The sequence below is a fragment of the Pristis pectinata genome, chromosome 9 (genome assembly GCF_009764475.1).
Source record: "Pristis pectinata isolate sPriPec2 chromosome 9, sPriPec2.1.pri, whole genome shotgun sequence".
Taxonomy (NCBI): domain Eukaryota; kingdom Metazoa; phylum Chordata; class Chondrichthyes; order Rhinopristiformes; family Pristidae; genus Pristis; species Pristis pectinata.
In genome coordinates, this window is record NC_067413.1 from 44,433,124 (window position 1) to 44,444,158 (window position 11,035).

The window sequence follows — 11,035 nt, forward strand, 5'->3', positions numbered from 1 at the left end:
CAGGTTATTGTTCTAAAGTATTTATTTTCATCAAATAAAAGTGCTGCACAATTTGAAACATTCAAAGAATATTTTAAATGTTTAATACTATTGTAGTAAATCAAACAGCTTCCCTCCTGAAATTTAGAAGATTTTGAAAGAAACAAGAATTGATAACATAATCTTGTGATACAGTAAATGCTTCAGAGGAACAAGTTTAAAAACTTTGAAGTTCATCGGGCATCAAAAACAACCACTGTGAACATTCAAGTTAAGGAAAGAAGTATAAACAATGAAACCACTCTTAAAAAAAATACAAGTTTCTTTTATAACGGTCATCATCCGTAACCCCAAGTCTCTATAGTGTTCCACAACTGGACAATTTAATTTTAACCTGGTAAAGCTAAACTTCCAGCTAGTTCATTTGGAAAACTTACATACACAGGCATCAGTTTGGTTACACATAAAAACTACTAAAATACCACATATTTTAAAACATTTTAAGTGTAATGGTTTAGTTTTGTTGTACCAGCTTTAGCCCTTCAGTCTGGAACACTACAATTATTGGCATTCTGATCAGCAGGCAATAGAAACTGGGAAGCTAAAAGGAAGGGAACAATGTCACTCTCCCTCCTACTGCCCACCCCCAAGATAAATCTCACTCTTCAATGTTTCATTTTGTTAAAGAATATCTTCAGCATTTACTTTTCCTTTGCGGTTCATATCCCCTACCTTGCACATAATCTCAAGATCCTCCATTTAAGATTAGCCCAACCTTCTCTCTAGAGCCTTCCCTACTTCTGTCGTCACCTTTATTCTAATTTAAGAATTTCCATTAATTGGTTTGATAATGTTTACTTCCATATTTCATCTTCTCAACAGATTCCCTGGAGTCTCCAATCATCATAACTCCTGCTGGTACAATGGTTAACTCTTTGGTCTGAAGACCAGAAGGCAAGAGAGACACAAGAGACTGCAGATGCTGGAAGCTGGAGCAACAAATAATCTGCTGGAGGAACTCAGCGGGTTGAGCAGCATCTGTGGGAGGAAAGGAATTGTTGACATTTCTGGTCAAAATCCTGCATTAGGGCTGGGAGTGGAGAGGTGAGATGGCCTGCATAAAGAAAAGGGGAGTGGTGAGACAGGAGTCCGAGCTGATTGCAGGACTGAGGAGGGGTGCAAAATGACAGGAAGGTTGCACCAGGGAGGGGAGGGGAGGGAAGTGAAGTGATGATGAATGTGATAGATGAATGATAGATATAGCATGCAACTGGAAGCTCCAGATAGCTATTGTGGACCGAGCATAGGTGCTCTGCAAAACAGTCGCCCAGTCTGTGCTTGGTCTCACTGATACAGAGGAGGCCATATTGTGAGCACCAAATGCAGTAGATGAGGCTGGAGGAGATGCACATGAATCTTTGCCTTACCTGCAAGGGCTTTTTAGGTCCCTGAATGGTGGTAAGGGAGGAGGTGTAAGAACAAGTGTTACATCACCTGCAACTGCAGGGAAAGTGCAAGGGATCAGGGAGTCACAAAGGGAGAGGTCCCTATGGAAAGGGGAAAAGGATAGGGAGGAGGAGATGTGGCTGTAAAGATTCGTGACTGGCCTGGCCAGGCCATCCACAGCAAGAGATAGCATGACTATTTCAGGAATTGTTATTCCCCATTTTCTTCTCAATTTAAAACTAATCACTTATATTATCCACATCCACCACCACAAACCTCAACTTTCATTTTCCATCCCTGAATCCATTTCTGAAAGGTCAACTGTTGGCTGCATCTGCCTTCTACTCACTCTGGCCCCAGCTTATGATTCTCCATATTTCCAGTTCTGCAAACAGACCAATTTGTCCATAAAGACCATTACCAATTTACTCAAACTACTTACAACCAACTTCAGACAACCCAGCTTCTCCTTCAAAAGCCCCATGTTTGTGAAGTTTTCATTCATAATTACTAAAATCCTTTACTTAAAACTCCACCTGGAAACCTGATTCTTGAACTACAACCCCAATTCACCCTTCCTTGAAGTCATTCTGTCACCTAGTTAGAGATAGCACTTCCATTACTTGTTTCAAAGTTGCTCCAATCTGGCTTCCGTATCAATAATATTTTGTGTGAAAACAAATGCAGCTCAATATCACTTCTTGGACTTTCACTACGTTTCTGACTGCCCCTTCTTCCTCCAATAATACTGAAACCAATCTATAGTCATGGTCTCCCACCATCACCATCTACTCCCATATGTCTGCCATTTTCTCTCTTCAAAGAACTTACCCATCTGTACCATTACACGACTCTATTCCCTCTAGTTTTGAATCCTTATTTTGCATGAAGTGAGCACTCACAAACCATTATCACATGGAAAAAAAAATCAACAAAATTTGTACTGCATTGTGTGTGATAAATAAAAGTTATTATTTGAATACAAATCAGGATTCAGCAACCAAGTGCCTTAAATGTAACCTTCATTAACAAAATCATCTGCAAGAAACAAGTGGTTCTAATAATAGTCCAGCTTGCATCATCATAATAACTCCACAAACTTTGTAAAATAAGCAAAACATTCAAGCATTGTTAAAATTATATACTATATTGCTTAAGGATACATCTCTTTGTTCTCTTCTTGTACATTATTCTGTAACCACATTCACGGCATCGGATAGGATCTCTGGCTTTAATTTCATTTTCAGTATGACACTCTGAAATAAATAAATAACATCTCATTAACACCACAAAATTACATTTGTATTAGCATCATCTAATAAACTGTGTATATTTATCTGCTAAATGCAGAAACATTGACTTTTTGATAAAGGTTACGCAGTTGGAGAAATGACTTGGAAATTTGGTGGAGATTGCTGTCAGTCTACACTGGCACATCTTTTCGCTGATATTGGTGCCAATTTCAAACTCTGGTGTTAAGTAAGAGTATTTGCTACAACAAAGGACTCTAAGGCTTCTTTACAAATTGTTAAAAATATCAAAATAAATGTTGCTCCTGAGAAGTTAGTTTTATGAACACTCATCACAGAGCATCAAACTGACCACCATTACTAAGAACCTAAGAATTTAATGGCTTTATAAAATAAGTACTCTTATGAGCATCATATTCAAGGCAAAACTTGTAACTTCAGATCACAAGCCATCTATATTGACATATAATACAAAAATATAGTCCATAAAACTCCAGCCTCAAACATTTAAATAAATGATACACTAACATTACAAACAGTTTTGAATTACTTCACTAGTATAATCAATAGGAATTATTTATCACTTGCATAATAACTTTGCAACAAAAAACTTAGTTAAGGAAATAAATTTATGCACAGGAGAACCTATTCAGATATCTTTTACTGGATATACAGTGGGAATTATGACCAGAATCTTTAGCTTGGATTTCATCAATTATCCCCTGAAGAAATGCCAATCAAAATGTCTACAAAATTTGAAAATAATTCTTCTAACCATTTCAAATTTGGTCTTCTGATTTGACGATAATATTAGGAAAAGTTGTTCAGAGAACTCATTCAGTTTTATCAGGCACCGAGTGTTTATTTTTGCAGGACAGGATTACAAGGCACTGAAAAGATTCTACGGTTCTAATTGTTAGATCTACTCTAATAGATGGTGAGATCTATGCAAGTTAGTGATCAAGAAGTAGCCTGTTTAGGTAGATCCCAGTGGGACATGGAAATATAGGAATTACTAAGTACCTTAACTCAAGGATATCACGACTGACTTGTGGTCCAACTCTATTTTCTCTATCTTCCTATAACAGCTTTGGTTCTGTTAATTCTGAATTTAAAATTAAATCAAAAGCATTAATTCTGATTTGCAGGCAAAGTGTGTTCTAAACTTCATTCCTGCAAGTTAATTCACCTAAACATTTGCCAACATTTTCACAAGAGAGACATCATCAAATGCCTTCCAGCAATCCTTATAATATCCACCCCGTCCACAACTTTAGTACCCTTTAAAATAATTAAATCAAATTTATCAGATATTCCTTGCACTTTATGTAGTTCTTTGATCAAATGAAAATTTTCAAGGTATTCGACTGCTATGTCCTTAACTATACAGTACTTTCCCAACACGTTTGGCTAAATGGCTTATAATTTCCTTGCTTCCCTCCTTCACATACCAATTTTCCATTCTGAAGGAGCAGTTTCTGAATCAACATTGTCTTGGAGATTCAGTTACTCACTTCCTTCGAGAGCCTGGCATGGAAATCATCTAGTCATTTAGTACCTTTATTTTGTTGGGGTTTTGTTTTGCTTCACTAATTTTATAGAAACTTTGAGTGTTAGTTTTCTGATGTTATCCAGAAATGGCTTTCACTGATAAAAAACCTAAAATCCTCTTTCTCTACTGTAAACACCAGAATAAATTTCACCACTATTTATTTTTCTATAGAATATCAACATTATCCATTGCAAGGAGCACACATTGTTCCTAATCGCCATCTTTTTCCTAACATAATTGTAAAGTGTATGTGTTGATCTTGATATCCCTTGAAAGTTTCCTTACATTTCACCCAATTGTACATTTTAAATCAATGATTTATCATGTTTTACGATTTTAACCCCAAAATCTCAGTTGTCAAGACCTGCACATCTCCTTTGAACTTACCCCCTCTCACTTTAAATGCACGCCTTCTAGCATTAGACATTTCAACCCTGGGAAAAAGATATCTGCTGTCTATTCTATTTATACCTCTCATAATCTGATAAACCTCTATCAGATCTCCCCTCAGCCTCTGCTGCTCCAGAGAAAACAATCCAAGTTTATCCAACATCTCCTTATAGCACATACCTTCTAACCCAGGCTGCATCCTGGTAAACCTCTTCTGCACCCTCTCCAAAGCCTCCACATCCTTCCTATAATGGATGACCAAAATTAAATGCAATACTCTAGATGCAACCTAACTAGAGTTTTATAAAACTGCAACATAACTTCCCAACTCTTGTACTCAATACCTTGACTACTAAAGGCAAGCATGCCATGCTCCTTCTTTACCATCCTGATCAATCTGTGCAGCCACTTTCACGGAGCTATGGACTTGGACCCCAAGATCCCTCTGTACATCAAAACTGTTAAGTGTCTTGCCATTAACAGTGTACTGTTTACATTTGATCTCCCAAAGTGCAACACCTCACATTTAGCCAGATTAAACTCCATCAGCCATTTCTCTACCCTTATCTGCAGCTGATCTATATCCCACTGTATCCTTTAGAAATCTTCTACACTATCCACAACCACCAATCTTTGCTTCATCTGCAAACTTACTAACCTACCCATCTACATATCACAAACAGCAGAGGTCCCACTACGGATCGCTGCGAAACACCACTAGTCACGGACCTCCAGACTAAGTCCATCGACCACTACCCCATCTTCTATGGGCAAGCCAATTCTAAATCTAAACGGCAAATTCACCATGGATCCTATGCATCTTAATCTTCTGGATAAGCCTCCCATAAGGGACCTTGTCAAACACCTTACTAAAATCCAGCTAGACAACCACCACAGTTCTACCTTCATCACCTCCCCGAAAATCTCAATCGTTAATAAGACATGACCTGCCCTGCACAAAGCCATGCTGACTGTCCCTAATTAGGCCATGGTTTTCCAAATGGTCATAAACCCTATCCCTAAGAATCCTCTCCTGTAGCTTCCCTACCACTGACATGAGACACAGCAGTCCAGTATTATCCTGATTTCCTTTCTTGAATAATGGAACAACATCAGCTACTTGCCAGTCCTCCAGGACCTCATCAGTGGCTAGAGAGGACATTTGGTCAAGGCCCCAACAATCTCATCTCTTGCCTCTCTCAATAACCTGGGGTATATTCCGTCCGTCCCTGGGGACTTATCCACCTTAATGTTCTTTAAGAGACCCAACACTACATCTTTCTTTATTCTCAAAATGCCCTAGCATAATAGCATGCTCCACACTGATCTCCCTATCCTCCACATCCTACTCCTTGATAAATACTGATACAAAGTATTCATTTAGGACCTTGCCCACATACCCTGCTTCCAAGCACATGTGCCCTCCTTTATCCTTGAGTGGTCCCACCCTCTCCCTAGTTATCCTCTTGCTCTTGATACATACATGGAATGCCTTAGGATTCTCTTTAATGCTACTTGCCAAGGACTTTTCATGGTCCCTCCTGCTCTCCTAATTCTCTTCTGGAGTTATTTTCTAGCTTCATTATAATCCTCAAAGGCTCCGTTTCATTCATAAGCAGTTTCTGCAGCACCACCACCTCATTTTCTTTACAGCCCTGCCACTACAATACAGGGCCATCATCAACAGCAATACTGAGTAGCAAACAACATAAATTTATTTGTGGAGTATTTCTGCTGAAACCAAAGATAAAAGAGCTTGCTCCTTTCCACTCAATGCTAGCAATTTTTGAAACTTACAATAAAGTGAAATAGCCATCTATGACATATATAAATTTTGAGATAGGAATGCAAAATGGCAGAGTAAAGCTATGTTTCACTCCACACATCAACTACAATATAATCCCTAGTTACTGTCTGTACCTTCCTTAAGCCAGTCATTAAAAGGTACATCAAACTAATCTAATAACGTCACTTCTTTGCACGCATACCATTCCTACATCCCCCTTCCAAAATACAACCTTTGCTGCTCAGTATTAGCCCAAGACTTTTAGTTAAGACTGGCGACTACACCAGAATAGTGACGTCCCTAATTTGACATGATAGATCAAGGACAGGAAACCTAATGGGCAAGAATGCAAAATTTACAACTGGAACAACAAAACCAGCTAAACTTTACAAGCCTGTAGCTAATGCCTGGTGATGAGATGCATCTTTGAGGGTAATCTAGATAATGATGTTAAATACTATTTAAAGTTAAGTTACCAATCAACAGTCATTGTGGTAAACCTGTAGTTGCACTAATGAGTTCAAAATAAAAACAAACCATAGGGCTTGAAAACATTTCAGAACCCACTTACTGCACTATGAAGAGAGATTAAAAAAAAGGTTGTATCAGTAACAGGGATCAAATATTAAGAATGAGATCCAGATATCTAAATCATGTTGTTTTGAATTTGGTGCATTTAATGTGATATACATGACATACTTACTTCATCCTTAAACCATTTGAAACTTCTTGATTTAATAGGAATTCCAAAGGTGAATTAAGTACATAAAGACACCAGCTTCATCTAACCATAACACTGACTGCAGATGACTGTAGTAAAATAAAACTTTTGATATTCAGTACATCAATTGTGATCAAGGACATCAAAATGATTACCTCCACAAATATAGACCATAGGTTGTTGCTTTGGAGGCTGCAAGTCCTTCTGGATATCCATTTTTAGATGCTGCTTGGTTTAAGCTGGAAGTCAAGCAACCAAATAAAGCAGTATTAAAAGCTTCTGAGATGGCAAAAATGCGGGTAGAATTTTCACTATTAGGAAAGAAATAATTGTGAAATCAATCAATACCAATGGAAGAAAGTGTTCGTTTAATCACAGGACCACACAGTTCAACTGGAACCATCATCATAAAGATAAATACATCAAGAGGCATATAAACACAGGTAAGAATTTGATACAATGGTTCTATCTAAACAATATTAGAAAAAAAAAGTTCCACTGGCCTCAATGTTATAAGATTAATAGAAGAGTATAACGAGATTGATGACAGGGGGAGAAAGATAGAACTGTACATCTTCCGAAGCTGGTTCTAAGAACTGAGTAATTCTCTTGATTTAAATTAGTATGTTGCTTGGTACAAAAAAAATGCATTAGAAAATCAAAACCAATAAAGTACTATGTTGGGGGATGTTAATTTATCCAGTTTATTTCAATCAACGATAAGAATATTCCACTGTACCCTACACTTCAGAACATTTGAAGATTCAGTGAGATTTAAATGAAGCATTTAAATGAAGCAACAACTAAGAGTTGTTGATGCAACAGTTAAAAATTCCTAACTGAAATCAAATATCAATTCCAAGTGGCTAATTAAAAAAAATTTGAACCATATTTGTCAAACACCGAGAAACTGAAATAAAAGGCCTGCACTTATATAGTATCTTCCACAATCTTAAGATACCCCAAAGCACTTTACATTCAATTAAATATACTTTTTTTTTAAGAGAAGTATTGGCAGCATCAAAATGTAGGAAGAGTTGCAGCCAACTTCCACAAAAATCTCCTGCAAACATCAATTGGATAAATAACTAGATAATCTGTTTGGGGTTAGTTAAGAAATTAAATTTGGCCAGGATACTGGGAGAATCTTCACTTGCCTTCTTCGAAAACCAAAATCTGAAACCAGTAGTAACTCAAAATATAAAATACATTCAGAACCAAAGTAAACTCAGATTACATTGCCTTTTAATTTATAATTTACTTGGCTTAATATTTGAGAGCGCTGTAACATTTACTAAAGTCTAATTGGTATCTACAATCAGGAAGGTCAGACTCAAAAATAGCATTTGCCCTCAGCTACATTGGAAAACTAAAATTGGTTGATGGACTACATGGACTTTGATCAAAGGCAAATGGGAGACTGGACCTGCAACAATTTAGCAAATTGGATCTAAAATTGGCTTGGAGATTGGAGAGTGATGGTTGACAGCATATTTTATGATTGGTAACCTGTCAGCAATCGTGTTCCGCAGGGATCAGTACTGGAACCCTTGCAGTTTGTAAAGTACATTAACAGTTTGGACATGAATGTAGGACTTGTGGTTACTACATTGCAGAGATGATACAAAAAATTGGTGATCTTGTTGATAGTGACAGGATAGTCATTGGCTATGATATTGATGATTTGGCAAACAGGCAGAGAAATAGCAGATGGAATTTAACCCCCAAAAATGCAAGGCAATGCATTTTCAGAGGACCAATTAGGTTAGGACAAATACAACAGAATATAGAACAGAACAGCACAGTGCAAGCCCTTCAGCCCATGATGTTGTGCCGACCTACATAAACACCTGCTCCCTGATCAATCTAACCCTTCCCTGCTTCACAGCCTATAACCCTCTATTTTTATTACTTCCATGTGCCTATCTAAGAGTCTTTTAAATGCTCCTATTGTATCATCCTCTCCCACCACCCTGGCAGTACATTCCAGGCACCCACCATTCTGTGTAAAAATATCCTACATCTCCCCTAAACTTTCCTCCTCTGACCTTAATCTGATGTCCTAGGGTATTGGCCATTGCTGCCCTGGGGGAAAGGTGCCGGCTATCCACGCTCTCTTATACATAACCTTATACACCTCTATCAAGTCGCCTCTCATCCTGCGTCGCTCCAAAGAGAAAAGCCCTAGCTCACTCAACCTTTCCTCATAAGACACGTTCTCTAATCCAGGCAGCATCCTGGTAAACCTCCTCTGCACCTTCTCTAAAGCTTCCACATTCTTCTTATAATGAGGTGACCAGAACTGAACACAATATCTAAGTGTGGTCTAACCAGAGTTTTATAGAGCTGCAACATTACCTCGCGGCTCTTGAACTCAATCCCCTGACTAATGGCCAGCACACCATATGCCTTCTTAACCACTCTATTAACTTGTGCAGCAACTTGGAGGGATCTATGGACTTGGACCCCAAGATTCCTCTGTTCCTCTACATTGCTAAGAATCCTGCCATTAACCTTGTACTCTGCCTTCAAGTTTGTTCTTCCAAAGTGTATCACTTCACACTTTTCTGGACTGAACTCCATCTGCCACGTCTCCACCCAACTCTGCATCCTATGTCCCATTGTAACCTACATCACCTTTCTACACTATCCACAACCCCTCCAACCTTCATGTCATCTGCAAACTTATTAACCCATCCCTCCACTTCCACATCCAAGTCACTTATGAAAATCACAAAGAGCAGGGGTCCTTGCTCAATGAATGGTGGGACCCTAGGAATTACCAAGGAACTAAGGGATTTTGATGCACACATCCAAGGATCCATGAAGACAGCAGCACAAGTAGATATGGTGGTTAAGAAAACATACATCATCTTGCGTTTATTATCTGGGACACAGAATGAAAGCACAAGGAAGTACAACCTTATAAAATATTAGTTAGCCCACAGCTTAAGTACATGTACAATTCTCATCACCACACTATGGGAAGGATGCGATTACACTAGTTCACCAGGATGTTGCCTGGGGTAGCACACTTCAGCTATGAGGAGACAGCAAATGGGCTAGGTTTGTTTTCCTTGGAGCAGAGAAGCCTGAGAGAGACCCAAATTGAAGTATACAAAATTATGAGAGGCATAAGTAGGGTAGATCGTCGAAAATGAAGCAGAGATGTCTATAACAAAAGTGGATAGTTTTAAGGCAAGAGGTGGAAGATTTGGAGGGGATTCGAAGAGAAATTTTTTTCCACTCATTGGTGGCTGAAATCCGGAACTCAATACCTGAGGAGGTTGTGACAAAACTTGTTTCATAAAGGTTCATCAGGGCTACTTTGCTATTTTATTCTATGCCTTTCTCCATAAAGTCCAGGATTCTGTATTTTTTTTGCTTGCCCACCTTCACAACCTGCCTTGTCCCTTTCCATGAACTATGCACAACAGTAAAGCATTTGGACGAGTAAGTGAAAAGCCAAGGCAGAAGAAAGCTACGGAACAAGTGCTGGGAAATGGGATGAGGCAGGGGCATCGTGAGCCGAAGAACCCGTCTCCGTGCGGTATCTATTTATAACTAACATCACTACCGATGCCTCCAGCCACCGGGCCGCCCCGGCCGGAGAGTCCGCCGCCCTCACCCCTTCACGTGGGAGGCACTCACAGCCCCGCAGAAGCCTCTGGCCTGGCACAAACAGCAGGTCCCTCCCAGCCCCCGACCACTCTCCCGCGAAAGGTGTTCCTCACCGATCGACGGCCGGCTGCCAGCGTTGGCTTCAGCACCAGATCAACTCCGTCTCCACTCCACGCATGAGGCCGCCTCAAAAACAAGCCCACCGAGCAGTCGGCGCAACTTCCTGGCGACAGCAAAGCGGCCGGTGATTGGCTCTCCGCCCCGACAAATAAGGAGTTGGGACACGAAAT

The 11,035-nt window shown here is 39.3% G+C and overlaps 1 protein-coding gene across 2 annotated transcripts; it reads right to left on the reverse strand.

Moving 5' to 3' along the window:
* Positions 1 to 10: 10 nt before the first annotated feature.
* On the reverse strand, positions 11 to 11,003 carry polr2k (RNA polymerase II, I and III subunit K). 2 transcript variants are annotated; one of them, XM_052022725.1, is made up of 4 exons: positions 10,753 to 10,905; positions 7,280 to 7,363; positions 2,589 to 2,681; positions 11 to 235 (listed from the first exon to the last, which is right to left on the reverse strand). In XM_052022725.1, the coding sequence occupies exons 2-4, from the start codon at positions 7,338 to 7,340 to the stop codon at positions 213 to 215; spliced, it is 177 nt and encodes a 58-aa protein (XP_051878685.1). In that variant the 5' UTR covers positions 7,341 to 7,363; positions 10,753 to 10,905; the 3' UTR covers positions 11 to 212. The 2 variants fall into 2 exon arrangements, with proteins under 2 accessions (XP_051878685.1, XP_051878683.1); XM_052022723.1 differs by having other exon boundaries at positions 16 to 235; positions 10,859 to 11,003.
* Between the last annotated feature and the right edge of the window lie 32 nt (positions 11,004 to 11,035).

Bases quoted from the DNA above. Each gene is read 5' to 3' on its own strand.
- polr2k (XM_052022725.1), bottom strand. From the start codon at position 7,340: ATGGATATCCAGAAGGACTTGCAGCCTCCAAAGCAACAACCTATGGTC. The intron at 2,682-7,279 runs GTAATCATTTTG...TATTTATTTCAG, and splicing joins TATGGTCTATATTTGTGGAG to AGTGTCATACTGAAAATGAA. The intron at 236-2,588 runs GTATCCTTAAGC...GAATGTTCACAG, and splicing joins CAAGAAGAGAACAAAGAGAT to TGGTTGTTTTTGATGCCCGA.